The sequence below is a fragment of the Gallus gallus genome, chromosome 1, assembly GCF_016699485.2.
Source record: "Gallus gallus isolate bGalGal1 chromosome 1, bGalGal1.mat.broiler.GRCg7b, whole genome shotgun sequence".
Classification (NCBI taxonomy): Eukaryota; Metazoa; Chordata; class Aves; order Galliformes; family Phasianidae; genus Gallus; species Gallus gallus.
In genome coordinates this window covers 79,631,177-79,652,308 of record NC_052532.1, presented here as the reverse complement: position 1 = coordinate 79,652,308, position 21,132 = coordinate 79,631,177, and the positions used below count along the sequence as shown (strand labels likewise).

Below are 21,132 nucleotides of genomic sequence, written 5' to 3'. Positions count from 1 at the left end.
CAGGCTCTGCATGGCTGATGACAACCCTCTGAGCTCTGCCAGTCAGCCAGTTGTCAGTCCACCTCAGCATGCACTCATTTATCCCACACTTTCTAAGTTTCATAACAAGGATGTTGTGGGAGATGGTGTCAAACACCTTGCTGAAGTCAAGGTACACAACATGCACTACTCTCCCCATATTTACCCAGCCAGTGATGACATCAGAGAAGGTTACCATGTTGGTCTAGGATTCCCCCTTTGTGAACCCACATTGACTACTCCTGATAACCTTCTTCTTTTCTCACTGCTTCGGGAGGCTCTACAGTACAAGTTGTTCTATCACCCTTCCAGGAATGGAGGTGAGACTGACTGGCCTGTGGTTTCCCGGATTCTCCTTCTCGCCCCTTTTAAAGACTGCAGTGGCAATGGCTATTCTCCAGCCTACAGGCACATCACCCATTCACCAAGACCTTTCAAAAATAGTAGAGGGCAGTTCAGCACTCACCTCTGCTTCTACTTTCTCTGCCTCTCTTCTTTCAGCACATGTGGGTGTATCCTATTGGGACCCATAGATTTGCGTGCATTGATTTTGGCTGGACGCTCTCTGACCAGATCCTCCTTAATGAACAGGAAGCTTTCTCCACTCTTTCTTACATCTGGGGTCTGTGGTTCATGAGGGCTAGTCTTAGCATTAAGACTGCAGCAAAGAGGACACTCAGAATCTCTGCCTTCTCAGCATTCCCTTTTACCAAAGCACCCAGTTCATTTCATAATTATTCATTTAATAGGGGATCTATATTTTGCCTAGTCTGTGAGCCTTTTAGGGCTCTGTAGCTGAAGGGATCTCTTTTGTATAGTTTCCTGCAATTGCGTCCCAGACCAGTCACGTATCTCCTTTTATGTGACTCAGACTGATTCTGTTTTGCACCAAGAGTTGCTGGTCCCTTGGGACCCCAGTAGGAAAGGCATTGAGATGCTGTAAGTATCATTTCAAATGATAGCTAACACTAAAGGAGAGAATAGCACAGATAATCTCCCTTTAGATGCTGGGAACTCCAATTTGCACAGCATCAAACCAACCTCTTGATCAGCCTGATGTGCAGAAATAAGACCCTATAGCCAGTAAGGATATAGAGCAGGTATGTGGTTATTGGTGACGCGCATACACCTTGGTGCAAGGGGGATTGTTTCACCTAACTTGTACACCATCAGGAGAAATTGTGCTATAGATATAGGTCAAACTAATACATAATCAATAGCTGACAGGAATTTGGATACGTATTCATTACATTCCTGAGAGCCCATTAGCATGCAGTCCCTCCGCCCCTTGCGCGTGCATAGTAGGTTGTGAAGATGAAGGCTCATAGTCTTCCTCACTGCAAACTTCTGACCCCAAAGCGGTTTCAGCTTGCTCTGTAGACATCTAATCACCTCCCTGCCAAATGTTTTCGAGCTGTTCTCCAGTCCTTATCTTTATGGCCTTCATCCTCCTTGTTATTCCAGACCTAGTGTCTGTGAAAGTGCTTGGAATCCCTTGTTTTCTAACACTCTCTACCTAAACTATCTCTATTTGCCTCCTATTTCTACTTTGTGAAGCTACTTTCCCTTTTCTTGCTGTGAGGCCCTTCTCTCTATAACTGCAGGGTCCTGTTCTCACTCTTCAAGTCCACAGCTTGTTGTGCAGACCTTGTTCATACAAAAGATTATCCTGTTTTGATCATTCAGGCTATTATAGGATTTCCTTACAAGATAACAGCTGTATTAATCAGTTTTACTGTCAAACAAAGGAAGTTCACATGAGAACTTCCTGCTGCATTGTTAGATGTAGGCAAGTTCATACAGGAAGTGCAATCACTAATACTGAGTAGGAGCTGTTTACAGGCTACTCTCTTGCCACAAGCTGGCTGAGTTTATGCTGCAGCCATAGGGTGTGTACCTGAAGTCCAGAACATCATTACCTGTGCCGCTCAGGTTAGCTCTTAGGTGGAGTCAGTGGTTCACCTACAACAGTCTCCGAGGCAGGGTCACTATACTTGTATGTAACTCTTCAAGCTAAAGTTCACTCTTCCTCTTACTGTCCTACACTAATTTTATCCCTCTGATGGAGAGAAACATTCCAGTTTCCAGACTAAATTTTTTTTCTGTGGCCACTTTGTACTCATTTATTCTATTATTTTAGTAACTGTGTTGTTCTGCATTCTAAGTATTTTCTCTCTCTTCTTTGCACCCCTGCAAAGCAGCTTATTCACATCCCTTCATGACCTGTTTTTCATGTGATCTTGTTGTTTTTCTCCTTTATAAGTTTGAGTCTCCATTCCCATTTCTTTTCTTAGGTCCTTCTTCTCATATCAGTTCTTACTGACCTGATTATTAGAAAAGGAAATACTTCAGATAGTACCTAGAAATGTGCTATGGACGTTGACAGTCCATAGCACACGTACCATTTTCTTTGTAATCTCTATAGAAGCGTGTTTGCTGATGCATACCACAATACATAGGTCACTCTGGAAGTAATGCCTCCTATTTATTTTGATGGAATCTACAACAGATACAAAGAGCACAATAACACTACTTGATAGTGTTATAGATAGAGCAAATTATCAGTTAAAAAGCAGTTTACAGCATAGTCACCACCATCAGCAGATTTGCATGGATGAGATTTTCTATTTTGTGGTGTTACAGCTGTGTATGACTGTCCAGAACATGACTTGTCTTTCATGTTGCAGTTGCCACTGCTGAAACATACCACCTATCACCTCCCTGTACTGACATCCACTGTTTGGTCTCCATAAATGCTCAGCAAGTATCAGTGAACATCAGCGGGTGCCATTTTTTTCTGCATGGAGGAACTGAACTACACACCTTTCCTTTGTACACACTCCCATGTCAGACACCATTTTGTCAGACTGCCCCTCTGCTGCCATCTGTCACGTGACAACAACATGTAATGGAATACTGGAAGGTTCAACCTCTACTGTCATACTACCAACATCTACCTCTGGCATCATGGACCAGTGTAATAAGATAGGAGGCATTACTTTTGGAGCAGCCCTCATATATTCCTGTTACATGGCTTCATCTTATTAGTGTTTGTGGTCATGCTGTGACTATTATATTCATTGCACTCTTTCACTGATGTGTATCTAGATAACTGGGAATGTGCTACCTTGCCTGCAATCCTTCAAGAGTGGAGGCAAAGCAGGACTTAGAAAATTGAGATAATCTTTTTCCAACACTTCCAGATCTTCAGTTCCAACTGTGAAGTGATTTTTTTTTTCACAAAGAGGCCTTGCCCTTTGCATTTTAAATTTACGTTTACATTTTTTGTTCTATGCTTCTGCAGATTGTCCTTCTACTTTAGTGTTCTCCGCTGGGAAAAGTTCATTACTATTACTACCAAAATCATGTATGAAATTACAAGGTCAGCCATAAAACTAATCCTTGAGAATCTCTCACATGGCCCGTAAAATATCTAATTTTCAGCAAAATCAATCTATCCAAAATTGAGTTTTATAGTAGCGGGTTTAAAATAAATAAATAAATGCCTTCTTTAAATTGATACAGACTATATATCCTATAATTTCCTTTTCTAATCTTTTTTTTTTTTCTTTTTTGCTCCAAAGAAATGTAATTGGAATATTCTGAATAGCCTACCTTAGGTGAACTAACCTACCATATTTTACTATAAGTTTACAAAATGTATCTTTTGGAACTGAAAGCCTTCATTTAGGTGTACTCTTAAGTATAGCTGAGTAATCTCAAGTAGTAATAATACAGTCACAGCAACAGAGAGGACTGAATATTAAAAAAACCTGTGTTTCTATCCAGGTCCAACCTTGAATTTAAGAGTTTCTGTTCTTTTTTAAATGAAGGCTTTCACAGACTTTCCCCAAAGTAATTTTTAGTCAACTGAGATCCTGTCAGTGCTGTTGAGTATCCTTCTGAATAAAAATGTTCGTAAGTAAAATATGCCTCAGCAGCTGCTTTTGTACCTACTTAATAAACAACGTCTCTGAAGGCAAGTAGGGCTGTTTAAGATGCTTAAGATCTATTTTTACGTGGCTCACTATTTAAAGGTTCTGTTTTAATGAGACTTTAAAATATGTAATAAAAGTATTAGCACAGTGTATAGTAATTGTTTACAGTACCTAGTCAAAGTCTCAAAACAGCATAAACATTCATCATGTTATATTATTTACATACATATTTAAATTTCTATTTAAATATAAATCTTCAGTTTTAAATGCATCTATCAAGATCCTGAGAAAACTCATAATTAAGTGTGACTGTTAATTTGACAAATGTTTTTCTATTTTGTATTTATTCATACAATCATAGAATAGCTTAGGTTGGAAAAGACCTTTAAGATCACCAAGTCCAACCACAACCTAACCATACTACCCTAACAACCCTCTGCTAAATCACGTTCCTGAGCACCACATCCAAATGGTTTTAAACACACCCAGGGATGGTGACTCAACCACCTCCCTGGGGAGCCCATTCCAGTGCTTAAGCACCCTTTCTGTAAAGAAGTCTTTTCTGATATCCAACCTAAACCTCTCCTGGTGCAACTTGAGGCCGTTTCCCCTTGTCCTGTCACCTGTGAGAAGAGACCAACCCCGCTCTCACTGTAAACACCTTTCAGATATTGGAAGAGAGCAGTAAGGTCTCCCCTCAGCCTCCTCTTCCCCAGACTAAACAGCCTCAGTTCCTCCAGTTGCTCCTCATAGGGCATATTCTCCAAGCCCTTCACAAGCCTTGTTGTCCTTCTTTGGACCTGCTCCACCACCTCAACGTCCTTTCTGCACTGCCCAAAACTGAACACAGTACTCGAGGTGGGGCCCCATCAGTGCCAAGTACAGGGCAGGATTACTTCCCTAGTCACCACACCATTCCTGATACAAGCCAGGATGCTATTGGCCACCTGCGCACACTGCTGGCTCATATTCAGCTGACTGTCCATCAGTACATGAAGGTCCCTTTCCCTTTTTTCTGATCCGCTGTTTTTTTTTTTTTTTTAATTTGATCCATGATGGCTCCTGAGATTATCCGTTCCATGACCTTCCCTGGCACCAAGGTGAGACTGGTAGGTCTGTAGCTACCAGGATCATCTTTACAGCCCTTTTTGAAGATGGGCATCACATTTGCCAGTCTCCAGTCCTCCAGGACATCCCCAGTTAGCCTGGGAAGCATTAAATACCTCATCCTTATCCTGATCCTTGGTCACCATGTTCCTCTCTGTGTCCAACAAGGAGTGGAGATTCTCCCTAGCCCTCCTCTTCCTACTGATGTATTTATAGAAATATTTATTGTTGTCTTTCACCTTAAAGTTCAGTTCTAGCTGGCCTTGGGCCTTTCTAATTTTCTCCCTGCATCAAAAGAAGTGTGGCCAGCAGGGCGAGGGAGGTGATCCTGCCCCTCTACTCTGCGCTGAGGCCTCACCTGGGGTACTGCATCCAGATTTGTAGCCCTCAGTACAGGAGAGACATGGACCTGTTGGAGCACATCCAGAGAAGGGCCACAAAAATGATGCAAGGGATGGAACACCTCTCCTATGAGGACAGGCTGAGAGAGCTGGGGCTGTTCAGCTTGGAGAAGAGAAGGCTCCAAGGTGACCTGATAGCAGCCTTTCAGTATCTAAAGGGAAGCTACAGGGAAGAAGGGAACAGACTCTTTAGCAGGGTCTATGGTGATAGAACAAGGGGAATTTGTTTTAATCTTAAAAAGGGTAGGTTTAGGATAGATACAAGGAAAAAGTCTTTTACAGTGAGGCTGATGAGGCACTGGAACAGGTTGCCCAGAGATGTGGTTGATGCCCCATCCCTGAAGACTTTCAAGTCCAGGCTGGATCAGGCCCTGAGCAACCTAATCTAGCTGTGGATGTCCCTGTTAGTTGCAGAACAGTTGGAGTAGATAACCTTTAAAGATCCCTTCCACCTCCAAGGGTTCTGTGATTCTAAGCTATGTGTGAATTGATCCTAGATATAACAGCTGTTTTTAATAAGGCAAGGACAAAGAAAGTGAAAGATGGCTTATAACCAGTCACCAATCACTTCTGCTTTCTGATTGCTGAGACAGTACAAGATATTCTCCACTTACTCCAATCCACTCCTGAGCTGTGCGTTTGACTTTTATTACTTTATTTAAAGCTTTTAAAATAAAAATATTTTGGCAAATATATGAATGAGTCTTGAGATTGGGTCTGAAACTTTACTGTACTGTGGAAAACATACTGAGTTTTCAAACAAGTTTTTCAATCAAAAGTGAAATGAAAAACATCTAGAAGATGTTAATAACCTAAATTTGGGGGCTATAGATGAAATTTACTTATGAGAGTTAATCAAGTAACTTACTTCTTGCTCTGTGTCACTTTGACTGTACTTCTGTCTATTATTTCTATTATAAAACAGGTATCTCTTTGAAATGCCGTTATTTCAAAACATCTTTGTATTTTTTTTCCTCCAAAAGGGACAAAAAACAAGTTCTGAAAAACTTATTTTTCTGTAACCTGGCCACCTCTGATTGTTTGCCTCAGTAATTTCCATCTCGGTTTCTTTCTTCAGGAAGAGATCCTTTAGTTCTTAGTAGCAGGCATAATTTTGCTATGTGCTGCAAAACTTTAAGTCATACACTAAGCAGTATGCTAGCTGTTCCTAAGGCCATTTAGAAGAAGTAAATTGTTTGTCAATAGATTTCTACTTTTCTTTTCTTTCCCGTATTTATTTTTTTAAGAAAATACAGGATAACGTGTCATGTTGTTTTCATATAGCAGCTGTGTTGCCAGATTGCTCTAATGCCAGATTTGCATAGCCGAAATTAAAATACATACACACAGCCACACACTGAACAACTGTCTTTTGAGGCTTTAGTCACAACAAATGAGAAATCCACTATTGCAATACAAAAAAATAACCTCCATAAGTGGATCACCTATTTGATATCATACATATTAGTATTACACAAGAGCAAAAAAAAAAAGATAATCCTTTAAAATTCAAACAAATTCAGGCTGCATAAAATGCAGATTGCTGTGAGAGAGTCTTTATTACCAGCTTCCTACCACTATGGTTATAGGAATTCTCTGCTTGTACAAGAGTGTTTTTAGAAGGTTTCAAATTTGAGGTTCAAATTAACTATCCTGTTCTGATCTATCATTTGACTTCTATTAGACTAGCTTTCCCATTATATATTTAAGCACTGGAGAATATGCTACTTTCTGTTCCAATAAGACATTTGCTTCTTGGAAATCACAGCACCCCTTTCCTGCTCAGGCACATGGCAGCTTTAAGCAAAATGCAGTGCAGTGATTTAGGATACTTTTCCTTCTGTCACAGTAAACTCTGGGCATTATTCCAGTAAGTCAGAAATAGAGCTAGTAATGTCAGTGTTCAGATTATCTCATTAAACAGTACATGAGCAGGAAGAGAAGAGAGACTACAGATTGCAGAAAAACAAGAACCGTTAATCATAGTGTCCCTGTCTACTGAAGCATAACAAATGGGAACAGCTGGTCTCCAATAAGTCTACATGATTTTAATTGATGGAAGCTGATAAGGAAAAAAAAATGTATACACGGTAAAAGTGTGTGCCCATACATGAGCACATGCACATAGAAATGTTTGGGTTTTTTTTTGCTTTAAAGTCTATTTCAGTATTTCAATGTCATCCTGAACTAGAAAGTTAATCAAAGTAGCTTAATAGATATTGAAATAAAATTGGTTTTAAACTCCTTATAGTACGAATGGGTGCTATAAACACAGATTTCTGCATATAAAGGACAAAATTCAACCTTATTGTCTTTGAGCTTATGCAAAAAATACATTTTTGAAACTATCAGATTTTGATGCAAAAGCTGCATTTTTAATTTATAGTTTCTGTGTTGGGTGAAAGGATAGAAGAAACTCTACCCTTAGGGTTTTTTTTTATTATCATTTGTTTCTTTTTTAATGCAGCTATTACAAAGAAATGAATCAAGAACTTTCTTTTTTTGGGAACAGCATCGTCATCTTTAACCCTTTGTTTTTGGTTGTTCTTCTATTGCAAAGAAATACACTGGCTGTTCCTGTGGTCTGTATTGGCCATCACTGCTACAGTGCTAAACATGGCAGCTCCATCTTTATTTAACCTTGAAAGAAATTAATGGCAAGCAAGTGATGTACTACAGATAAGAAACAGTGATTTCACAGGTTAGTAAACGAGAGAAATCATGTACAGTTCTCTAAAAATGAAAGATGAAAGCAACAATTTAGTCTGTTTACCAAGACTGTTTCATTAATTCGTTCATTTTGCTGATTCTTTGAAGCTTTTTATTCTCATTTTTTTGTTCTCGGGACCAGGAACTGACATCAGAAACAAATCAGATACCAATGAAAAGTATGCTGATTTCTTCTAGCATCTTTTTTCTTGCTAAGAAAGCAAGTTCCAGTGTTGAAACTAGGAGTAATTTCCTTATCTTTTTCCTTGGCTCCAAGCCCAATGATTACATTTGTTCAATCTACTGCATTGCTATTGTGTAATACTACAGATCTAGCTGTGCTGAATGTGTCACTTTTATTGTCTATGATCTTACTCCCTGTAACTATGCAAGCCAAGTTTGTCCAACCTGCAGACCATGAGTCGCATGCAGCCTTGGAGAGATAGTAACAAGGCCACACACAAGACCATAAACTTTTAACATTAATATATGATTTTCTGTGATATTTTTCATGAGTCGTTTGTGCATAGCTGGAGTGCAAACTGTGTAGGCAACAATGGAATGCTGTAGAGGGGAAGGTGCAGTGCAGTGCTAACTTTGCCTCTTGCAGCTGCCACACATAGTTGAATCAAAACCTGTGTGTATTGTGCACTACATGAGCTTGTGCTACTTTGCAAGAGATCACCAATAATAATATTTGAACCTATCTACACGTGTGTCTGTGAAGACAGGTTTTTTATTAAGTAAACATGTAAGTTTTCTTACATAATCATTAAACTTGTATTATTTAATAAAATAACTTAATAAGTTAACTCATTCACTGTGGAAGACATATCCAGAATCCTCATACAGTGCTGACAATTTTTGTAATCTTAACATCTCAAAAAGCTCACAAAAAGTGTAATTTGCAATTTGTCTTTAATTAGTTTTGCAATACGCATTTGATTAATGTTTCTGCTATTCTGACAACATAAGGCAGTATACAAGTAGAAATCACCTAAACAAACAAGTGTTAATTTGCTAATCCAAGCATGCTGAAAGTAGGTTTGCAGAGGATGCACACTGTACCTACATTTATTCACTTTTTTCTCAGAATTTGTAAATTCTCCAAATTGTGCATTCATTAACTTTTTTTAATCAACTTTTTTTTTTTTTGCATGAAAGTGACATAATAATTTAAATTACTTTCTATTAACTGCTTCTTGTATGTCTCATTTTTGTGTAAATACAATATTTCAGTAAAGGACATAATGAAAAATGTGTGGATCTTAAACACTTTGAAAGCAGCAGTGGACCAGCAGCCAGTTGATCAGTCTAAATAATTTCAGAAGAATAGCTGCAGAGGCTTTTCTGCTTTATCAAAGCATTTATCAAAATGTTTATTATAACTATCATTTTCATAAAATTCAACTGTATATACATCAAGTCACAATGTTTTCTCAACTTTTTTTCTAAGTAGAATTTATAGAAACAATGTACCTGTTTGTGTGCAAATAGAATCCTTTTGTTATGATATATTTGCATTTAAATTACATTTTAGATACGAAATTCTGATTTATTGGACCTCAGCATTCAATAAGGAATCTTTCACCACTGAAAGCTTTAAGTCAAGATAGATATCCTTTAGCAAGCTGTTCTAATTCATGCAATAATTATTTTGAAGAAAACCTGTGTCCTGTATTCAGCAGAATAAGAGAGGAGCCCCGAACATTTATTTCTTAAATTACAATCTACAGATTAAATTATCACTGTTGTGCAAATAATGACCATGGAGCCAGGAGAGGAGCTGTAATCACTCTAACTGAAAGGTAGTGTCCTGAGGCATGCTTAACTTTTGTAGGAAGGAGATTGGCTTCCTCAGCAGCTGAACTTTTCAGTGCTGGTACAACACTGGATGTTAGACAGTGACTTAGTAGTTCTTGAGAGAAGGTGGCTGGCCAGGCACACAGCAGGGCTTGCATCCATCAGTTACTCATGTTCCTCAGGTTAATGCTCCTGCAAGTTTTGTTTTCCTCTTCTCCTTTTCCTGTTTGGTTTGAGCCCGCTGTCTGTAAAATGAGATTTCATAGAATTGTAGATCACAAGTTGGAAGAGACCCGTAAGATCGTCAAGTCCAGATCCTGTCTCCACACAGAGCCACCCTAAAAGCAGACCACACAAGAGCGTTGTCTAAATGCTTCTTGAATTCTGGCAGCTTGGGGCCATGCCCACTTCCCTGAGGATCCTGTTCCTGAGCACCTTCTCAGTGAACCTTTTCCTGATATCCAAACTGAACGTTCTCTGTTGCAGCTTCATGCCATTCCCTCAGGTTCTATTGCCGTCACCAGAGAGAAGAGATCCACACTGCCACTGCCCTTATGAGGAGCTGTGGGCCACGATGAGGTCTTCTCTCAGTTTCCACCTCTCTGGGCTGAACAAACCAAGGGACCTCAATGACTCCTCATACGTCTCCCACTCCAGCTCCTTCTCCATAGAGAAGTTTCTATTAGTTCCTCATATTTCCTTGTATAGCCCTCGTTTGGATATCATCTATTCAGAGAGCCCAGAGAGTGTAGTTTGTTTCTATAGATTTCTGTCAGCGTATTGATGCAACTTTTTGTTTTTAGTAGGAACTTGCAGAAACCGAACCCTTCTTCAGCCATTCAGTGTTAGGCATAAGGGCTGCCCATGTTCTTTGTTTTTCCATACATATGATTATCAATACAAGTGGAAGAACCGTAGTATAAATTCACTTGCAATTCTGATGTAAAGTGATGAGCAATTAGATAATTAAATTGGGAAAAACTGTTCCTCATTTTGACAGAAATAAGAATTTTTCTCCCTCCTTTTGAACCCATCCCCCAGGAAAAGCATTCCAGGAAAAATTTTCATATTAAAAACAGAAAAAAATAATACAACAGAGACAGAAATAGATGTCCTGGAAGTCATATTTTATTTTTCTTAGAAGAGTATCATTTTTGTAAAAGAGATTTTAAATCATCCAAGTGTTCTTGCCAGTATTTCAGAAAACATAGCAATCTAAATTATTTTAACATTTCAGTATTATACTGATGAAATCTTTTTGGTCAGAGTTGTTAAACTGTGCAGTGTGTTCTGAAAAATGCACCTTCTCAAGGATTGCTAGTCAGAGTACGTTCCTTTTAGAATGAGGTTTACATTTTTGACAGTGCCTCTTAAAATTACACCATTATTTCTCTTATGTTGCTTACGTAAGTTTAGAAGCAATCTCAAGACTTAAATACATTTTGACTGATATTATTACTTTGTCACCTGTTCATTTGTTTTTTTTTAATTGATTATATTTTATGTCCTACTTTGGGATTTGGTTACGTTGAAAGGCTGAAACATCTTAGCACATTTAGCAGTACAGGAACACTTTTCACTCTATTTCTCACTATTTCTTATCATCATCAATGAGATTCATACTGTTCTCTGATGCTGGCTTGGTACTAAGAATGTATACTACCCACAGTTCAGGCTGGCTTTCTGTAAGTGGTCAATGTTGAGCAGATTCTCAGGTCTCCATTCAATCGGATTCCATATTACTTCAATCCGATTGACAATCTGATTAATTTTTTGCAGAAGCAGTTCACACTCACATAAATCACTCCAAACCTGCCTTCCCAAGAAGAAAAATAGCCCTTCTTTTTTTTTTTTTTTTTTTTTTCTGATAGGTTGATCTTTTGTAGAGGTGTCAGAAGACATTGTAATTTGCTTCTGGCATATATGTCTAATATAGGGATACCTTTCATCCAGAATAGAAGCAATGAGACATCATTGTTTTCTGTTGAAGAAATTGTTGTGTACTTACTGAAATACAAGATGATCATTAAAAACCTGAGTCTCGGTTCAAAGCTTTCAAGCCTTAAAGTGAAGTTAATATTCTCTGTAAAAGTGAAAAGTCAAAAGTACATAAAGTAGTATGCATTTAATTTACATCATGCTAAAGGAAACTACATTACTACATAATGTAAAAGAAAACTATGCAGCGCATAGTTTTCTGACAGTATGAAAATCATACGGCTTTGTTTGGTGAAGCCTGGCATTGTATTGGATTAGAATGCCTAATAATTCCATAGCTCTAATATGCGTTTAATTTTAAAAATATGTTTTTTACATACAGTGTATATAACTGTGCTTCTGTTTTGAGTACTGTCTTTTTATGTGTCTGGTGGTTTAGTGTTTTTTGGGGTTATTTTACAGTTTTCTGCTTTTCTTTGTAGAGATAGCTAGGGTGGGCTTGCTAGTAGAAGATTCATGGTGTAGTTTTCACTGTGGAAGAAGGAATGCAAATAATATTTTCTTATCTGGCTGTCCTATAAGACTATCAGAACAAAATGAAGTTATTAAAGAGGAAATAACTGAGCTTAAGACAATAGTAATTATTTTGGTAATTGTCTTCATTCTTTAGCAACATTTCTTTCTCTTCTGGTTGATCATACTATATATCCTAGGTACCAGTAGCTACTGCAGCTGGGTATCAGATAGGCCAGCAGAAAAATAATTCTTCTAACTGTTGGTCAGTGATGATGGTCACACTCAGAAAGTTGTTGTCAGCAGCTCAGTGTTCAAGTGGAGACCAGTTATGAGTGATGTTCCTCAGGGATTGGTGCTGGGACTGATGATATTTAACATTTCTGTAGGCGACATGCACAGTGGAATTGAGTGAACTCCAGCAAGTTTGCAGATGAAACCAAGCTGAGTGGTGCAGTTGACACGCAGGAGGGAAGGAATACTATCCAGAGGGATTTGGACAGGTTTGAGAGGTGGGCCAATGCCAACCTCATGGAGTTCAACAAGGCCAAATGCCTGGATCAGGGCAATCCTAAGCGCAGACACAGGTTGGCCAGAGAATGGCTTGAGAGCATCCCTGGGGAAAAGGATTTGGGGGTGTCTGTTGATGAAGGCTCAACAGGTGTGTTTGCAGTTCAGAAGGCCAACTGTATTCTGGGTTGAATAAGGAGAAGCATGATCAACAGGTCGAGGGAGGTGATTCTGCCCCTCTGCTCTCATGAGACTCCACCTGGAGTAATGTGTCCAGTTCTGGGACCCCCAACACGAGAAGGACATGGAGCTGTTGGAGCAGGTCCAAAGGGGGGCCATGAAGATGATCAGAGGGCTGGAGCAGCTCGCCTGTGATGACAGGCTGAGAGAGTTGGGGCTCTTCAGCCTGGAGAAGAGAAGGGTCCAGGAGGACCGTATCAGCAGCCTTTCTAGTACCTGAAGGGGACCTACAGGAAAGCTGGGGAGGGACAGGGACTTTTTATAAGGACAGATAGAGACAGGATGAAGGGAAATGGCTCTAAACTGGAAAAGGGTAGATTTAGACTAGATATTAGAAAGAAATTCTTTCTTGTGAGTGTGGTGAGACACTGGAACAGGTTGCCCAGTGAGGTTGTGGATGCCCTTCCCTGGAGCATTCAAGGCCAGGCTGGATGGGGCTCTGAGCAACCTGATTTAGAGGGAGGAGTGCCTATAGGAGGGGGTTGGAACTAGATGATCTTAAAGGTCCCTGCCAACCCAAACCATTCTATGATTCTATGATTACTTTAGTCTAATTCTGCTTTTACAGCAAGATCTCGCTGTTGAAACATTATGTCCTTGAAATTTTAAACCCAAGATAGGCAGATGGAGGTAATAATATCTGGAATATAATAGCTGGAACATTAGACACCCATTTGATTTGATGATTATTGTAGCAGAACGTACTGGAGATTATAACATAGAAGCAAAATTTAAAAGGAAAACCAAAGCAGTCTAGTATTGTCTGTGGTGATTTTGAGACTATATTTCATTATTGTATTATTGAATTCAGTCTTGTGCTTTGAAGATCAAGTTTTCTGCAGTACGCCACTTTTTGCTTGTGAATTGATTTATCTGAGTACTGAAATTCAATGTGATCCTAGACTTGAACTTGCTTAGACTGACAACTCAACTGCAAGAATTTGGACTGGAAGTATTCAAGTCAGCTAGAAGTCACTTTGTAACTCGTGTTATTTCTCAGTCTCAAGAGAGCCACATTTTCAACACTTTCAAAGTCACAAATGTTTTATCTTTTTATAACTTAAAAGTTTACTACAAGCAAGTGCTGAATGAACATTAATATGAAGTGCGCAAGAGGGTTTCTCAGCCAGGAACTAAGGAGGTTTTTGCATGGGCTGTAACCCAACAGAGCACACATATGCTTTGGAGTGCATGAAAGAGAAGTAGAGCTAGTATAGAAACACAACAGGTGAAAATTCAGACTCAGTATGAATCTAACCAAAGTGTAGCAAATGATGCCACTGAAGAAAAGGCAACAGAAATTGAGATGTTTGAAGGATCAAGGAAGGCATAAAAACAAGCTTCACATTTGTAAAACTAGGAAGTGAAAAGAGCAGATTGCTCTTCAAATCTGGTATGAACGGAATAATGAAGCTAACAGATTCCAACAAGATATATGTTGATGGCATAAATCTCCTGCATTTTTTTTCTGTCAGATATTTGTTGATTTGACTGTACTCACAGTGTAAGTACAAAGTTTATCCTTGAAGGTATTTTCATTTATGCACACTAAACTGTAATTCTCAGTCCCAAATCAATTCTCTTGAAAAACTTGGTTTGTTCCCAACTAAAGGCAGTGGAATTATTGCCAAAATTAGGTGAGTAATGAGAAAATATAGCCTTGTGCAGATGGAGAGAACAAAGTTTATATCATACTTGAGTCTCACTTGAATCAAGAAAACAAGATTTCCATCCCATTCCTTTGTAATGAATTCAGATTGTTGTAGCATAAGGATAAGAAATGGAAATATTTTTTGTCTTGAATGCTGTTTGTTTATGGGGAGGGAGATGTTAAGAACAAAAATTATTGCATAGTGATTACATCGAGCTTGTATATAAAAGCTGGAAATAGCCTGATTGTGGAGTCAAATGCTAAGTATAGTAACATATGGTGTAGCAGGCAAAATAATTGCTTTTTCTAAAAATTATTGGGGCTCTATCACCGGATCAGAGGAAGTTTCAGCCTATGTAGATAGCATATGCAGATGGTTTTATATCTCCTATAGTTTTTTGGGTTTTTTTGCTCGCATGTATGCAGTATCTGTATAACGACTGTAATAATGAAAGGAGCCTGAATCTACTGATTCAACGTAACTGTGAAAATTTCTATATATATTATCATGTAAAACTGTCATGATGTTTTCCAAGCTAATATGTTACTGGCTCATCACCCTGTAAGAATGATACAAGCGTCAAATTCAGTGTGTCTAAGTTATAATGTTTAATTGCACTAAGTAATGCTATTATCTAGTGCCCTATTCTCCCAAACAGCCAGTGAAGTGAACATTTTCTTGTATGAATGATGGTCTAGTGATACGACATTTTTACCCTGTTCTTAATAAAACTGGATAGTATGGCCCTGTTTTGTCTATAAAAGTATTTAAAAATGTGTTGATGTGATGTTCAGCCAGTCTTTTTTTGTTGTTGTTCTGTTTTTCCTTTACAGAATTACTTACTGCCATCTACCTTTCCAGAGTAAATGGCTTTATGTTGGAACAGAGCGGGGAAATACACACATTGTAAATATCGAGTCCTTCATTCTTTCTGGATATGTTATCATGTGGAACAAAGCAATAGAACTGTAAGTGCAGATTTTTCTGTATTTGTAACTTTCATTACTGTCTTCTTTTTTTTTTTTTTTTTTTTTTTGTTAAAGGAAAATGCTATTTGGGAGCCTGTTTAACTTTCAAGTACTGTGAAATACAGATAATCATTACTATCATAAATTCAGACATATTTATGTATATCAACATACAGGGGCTGCTCCAAAAGTAATGCTTCCTATCTTTTGTTATGTTGGCCCAGGAAGTCAGAGGCAGAAGGTGATGGTATGGAAATAGATTGAACCTTCCCACCTGTACTCCATTACATGTTCTTGCCATGGGAAAGATGACAGCAGAGGGGCAGTCTGATGAAATGACGTCTGACATGGGAGTGTGGATGAAACAAAGTTGTGTCACTGCATTCCTCCATGCAGTAGAATGGCACTCCCTGACATTCATCAACACCTGCTGAATGGTTGTGGAGACCAAACAGTGGATGTGAGCACAGGGAGGCGGTGGGGTAGTGCATTTCAGCAGTGGTGACAACCACAGTATGTCACTTCCACTGGTGCAGATTTTTATGAGCACAACATGCAGGCTGTTGTTCATCGATGGTGAAAATGCACAGCTAATGGTGGTGACTGTGTTGAAAGTTAAGAGTTTGGTAGGTGAGAATTTATATATTGTGCTCTTTATAGTTATTATCATTTGCATGTAAATAAGTAGGAGACATTACTTTCAGAGCGACCTATGTATATTGATATTTATATAATTATTTTGCTCACCATCACTGTGTTTCCAAACATCATCTGAGCAGAATAATGGAATGTTATTGGCCCTAAGACTTTAGGAAGAACCTTATGAAGAACTTTTCTCAGTTGAACAGCAGAATTATTTAGATGAGAAAGAGCTGGAGTTCTCTGGACCAAGCATCCTGCTTAAAACAGGGCTAATTTCAAAGTTAAATCTGGCTCATCTCAGGACCTAATGGTCTTTATGCAAAGTTGCTGATGAACTGATGGGAGAGGTGGTGAACTAATGTTGGTGTCTGTTAAATGACAGTTCTCTGACCGGCTAGCTCAGGTTACCTGTGCCATGAGTATGAAATTTGTATGAAATGTAGAAATCTGACTGGGATAAATCTATGTTTCTTGCAAGTAAAAGCCTTGCCAGAAAAAGTATTTCTCTGTTGTTTTATCTGTGAAATTCCAGGAAGAAAATCTGCTGTTGACAAGCTCATGGTATTTCATGCACTTTCTGAGATGCTTTGTATAGTGAGAAACCTGTAACATTAGGTAGTGAACTGAAATTAAGCAAGCTCAGTGAACAAGAGGACATGATCTAAAAAGAAGGCTACAGGCCTATAGTGGTTTATCTTATTCTCCATTGCAAGCAGAGCTCACATTGATAGCAGCTACTTTTCTCCAAAATCCTCCCCTTTCCCCATTTTTGACACACTCTGTTGTTACTGACTTTTTCATGTATCACTATGTCTCTCAGGGTGACAAAACTGATGCCCCTTTTGCATTCCTCCTGTCTAGTCCCACCAAACTGCATAAGCAAAGTCACAAAAATCAGATTTTATCTTCAAAGGAGATAGAATTGGGAACATTTGTATGGGAACAAATCTGAGAGTTTGTATGAATGGAAGCTTTCCACTGAACTTCACATTCTAATTAGTTCAAAATTATTTTGAATAATTTGATTTATATAATTGTTTCTTTATTAATGGACACAATAGACCTTACCTATGAGACCAGATTAGAATAATACCTCAGTGAAAAATGTGAGAAATAAGGGCTGTGTACCAATAAATTTCAGTACTGAGTTGTTGAGATAGGCTAGCTGCAGAGGCAACCTCTCTAGAACCTTTTAGTAAACAGACAGCCTCTCTTATCTTCTTTGTATTGCCTATGCAGCAGTGTATTTACGTTTTTCATAGTTTTTCTTCCAAAAAAACTGTTAAAGATGATCCAACATATATGCCTTGTGACTTCAGCTATTTGAAGATACTGTGTGATTACAGTAATTGTTTCTTCTTCTAAAAAGCTGGCTTGTCACCTACTGGTTTGGTGACAGTTGAGCACAGGTATTCATTCATTGCTCTAGTTCTATCAATCTTACATGATCCCTGTAAGAAGTATGCTAGTCTATGACGGTATCCTCTCCATTTGATCTCATCATGTACTTCTTGGTGTTGGAAGAAGTTGTCATTGCCTGTAACCACACAGGTACATAGTGGGATACCGAGTGTCCCCGGATTAATTTCTCTGCACTGGAATAAGAAATTGGTGGGCATAATGTTGATGTTTGCCACAGCAACCCCCCTTAACAGATGCTATAGCACTGCTAATATTGGAGCTACCTGACTTTTCCTGGTAAACTTATTTGACCTCTGTCTGGAATATGAGATTATGGCTATTACTGTAGCTCAATAATGGGTTATTTTCAGTCCTTCCAGTTTTCTTGTAGGAAAAGATGTAACTTAAATTATTTTTTAAACGAAATGCTATTAATTGTAAGTGTATTTGATGAGCATGGACTTAGTGGACTTTCCTTTACGATTGCATTGAGCTGTACTGTTCAAAGGGCAGTTTTGTCTTGGGCTCTGGATATATTCTCATATTTTTGTTATGGTTTAATCTTCTAAGTTTAGTATAATTTATGCACTTTACTTTTACATAAGCATGTAATAATTCAGGTTGAAGGCCACTCTGGAATTTTCTGGACCAAACTCCTGTTTGCAGTAAGATCAATTATAAACTGCACTGTTCAGAGCTTTGTAGTCTCATAGGGTGTGTTGATGTTAGGTACTTAAAATGATGAGAGAAAACAGGAAAGCATAATATATGTATAATATCAGGAACAGCTTCAGCATTTTCATGAAGTCCTACTTGTACAAGATAGCGGTGCTCATAACATTGTTTTTATTCAGAGATAGATTATATCATTTAAGAGTGTGGGGTTAGTTTGAAGAAGTTAGTATTGTCCATAAAGCTTGAAAACAAAGTTTACCTTCTGCGCAGGTATATTTGTGTCAAAATTATTGGCACAGTAAATTGATTGCTCTGATGCTATGTTCAAGTCCTCTCTTTCAATGGAGGCTTAATAAATAGAATTTTGAGTGTGTCAGATTTGTGTCTGATCTGCACAAACAAGCCTGAAGGAGAGGATTTTCCCTCTTCATATAACCCTTATCCATAGTTTCTAAAATTGCAGGCGAAGGCTACCAACGTAACTTGGCCTCCTTTCAAAATCTGTCCTCATTTTTTTCACTGTCTCATAACTGCCTCTGATGAAATCTCTGGGAATTTTCAGATCATGAATTTACCTCAGTTATCATCAGAGTTTCAAGCTTTTGCAGTGATAAACTATAAGGGATTGAACTGATTAATTTAAAAAAAAATCTGAAATGCTTAAACTTTGGTATGTTGAACTATATATTATTACATCTTAGTCAATGTAAAACAAATAATGACAGATAATTTTGTGAGTTAAAAAAAAAATCAACGAAACAGAACACAAAACAGAACAGAAGAACAAAAGAACCAGCAAAAATTCCAGTTCTGTTAGTGCTTCGGAATATTGAAGAGGGCCTATTTTGCTATCACTATGGCCAAGACAATCTGAATACAAACTGTGTTCTAGACTTTCATTGTGGGCTTAATTTGTCCCTGTAATGTCATGATGATGTTGCTCCATAAATCATATCATAAATGCTATTGTATATGTGCAAAAAATAGGGAATGTAGAAAACCTATTCTAGTAATTCATATTAGTCTGTTCCTATATCTAGCAAGGTTTCAGCCACACAAACTGTTTTCTTACACTTACTGAGATGATTTTATTTCCAGATTACATGACTGTTTATCCTCTGAACAAAAAAAAACAAACATTGCCAGTCAGTGATGCCTATCAAATAATTGCAAGATTTTTTTTTTATCACAGTGATTCTGTTGCAGAGAAAGAGTCAGCTGAAGAGGCTTAGTACCTTAAAGACCTGAAGGAGAAGGACCTTCAGCTGTTTTCTTTTCAGACTGTGCATAGAATGCAGTAAATCTGATCACCTTGTCCTGCATTGCTACTTTGACTTAGAAAGTTGGCTTATGTCTGAATTTTTTTCTTTCAAAATTTGGTACTACTTGAGTTTTTTCTTGTGTGTGCATCTACCTCTGTGCCAAAAAAATACTGAAAGAACTGTAGAGTTTTGAAGAAGTCTTTTTTCTCATTAGGTTCCATTTAGAAGTACATAGTAGAGAAATATGTCAACAAGATGGTCAAAATATCATGGGAACTATCATTTTATAGGAGAGATTACACATCTAGCTTTAAACAGTATATATTCTCGGTGAGAAACTAAGGCTTTTGTAGACTAATATTGCAAAGGAAATTAATTCTTTTTGCTTGAGATGATTTTCAGTACTGAGACATAACTGATTCTATTCTAGAAGCTGAGAGAAAAAGTCCCTTATAAAAGTTTCAGTAGCCCTGATCTTGTCAAGAACTATGAAAGAAAGTTAGAATATGGGGAGCTTTGGTAACATTTTGGCTAGCGTTCGCTCTAATAGCACTGGTCTTGGCCATTACTGTCTCATGCATTGTCACTATCCCAGACCACACTGAAGCATCCTTTTGCCTAACAATGAAGAATAACTCAAAACTTTTTAATTTGTCATTTCTGTGGCCTGTAGCAGAGCTAGTACTTCACCGGTGGTGTTTGGCATTTGTGATACTGCTTGGTCTTCTACTCTCTAGTAAGCAAACTGCCACTCTCCTTCAAAATATTTGGAAATAGGTCTGTAAGAGAGGAATAGTCAATAAGCCCAGCATGTCACTCCGTTTACTCCAACCATATTGACATTTATTTTCTCAGCCTACAGGATCATACATTTTGGATTGTCACCAGATGTTTTGTGGAAAAACAGATCTTCCTAAGAGCCCATTTGTTAACCTTCAAAAATGATAAATCTGCATTGTAACCTCTTCCCAAGCATGCAGGTTTCAATGCTTGAACACACCATTAACTAACAAATGAATAAATGAAAGTTGTCAGAATTTAAGAGATTTGGAGTATCAAAGAATTGAGCAAATTGGAACTGAGTTGTGGTAGAGCCATAACTACTGGATGTTTTCTTTTTTGGCTCTTTCTCACTGGGTGTGTTGGAAGGGACACAAATGATCAGGGGGGGCAAGAACACACTGGGCAGCAAGCTGGCTGGGCTTATCACCAGAGTTTTAAACTAGATTTGATGTGAGAAGGTGATGTACCACTGAGTGACAAAGAAGAACCAGAGAACACTGTCACTTTAGGAAGAAGCAGGGAAAATCCTCAGATTTGTCCCAAAGGGATTTGGAGGGCTTCTTCAAGAATGT

General features: G+C 38.2%; 1 protein-coding gene across 14 annotated transcripts in view; it reads left to right on the top strand.

Moving 5' to 3' along the window:
• STXBP5L (syntaxin binding protein 5 like) overlaps positions 1-21,132 on the top strand; it is a 190,956-nt gene that overhangs the window by 78,727 nt on the left and 91,097 nt on the right. For all 14 annotated transcript variants that reach the window (XM_015295100.4, XM_040707170.2, XM_040707164.2 and 11 more), the window contains exon 5: positions 15,663-15,797. In XM_015295100.4, coding sequence (XP_015150586.1) covers positions 15,663-15,797 — 135 coding nt within the window. The remainder of the gene's footprint in view (positions 1-15,662; positions 15,798-21,132) is intronic.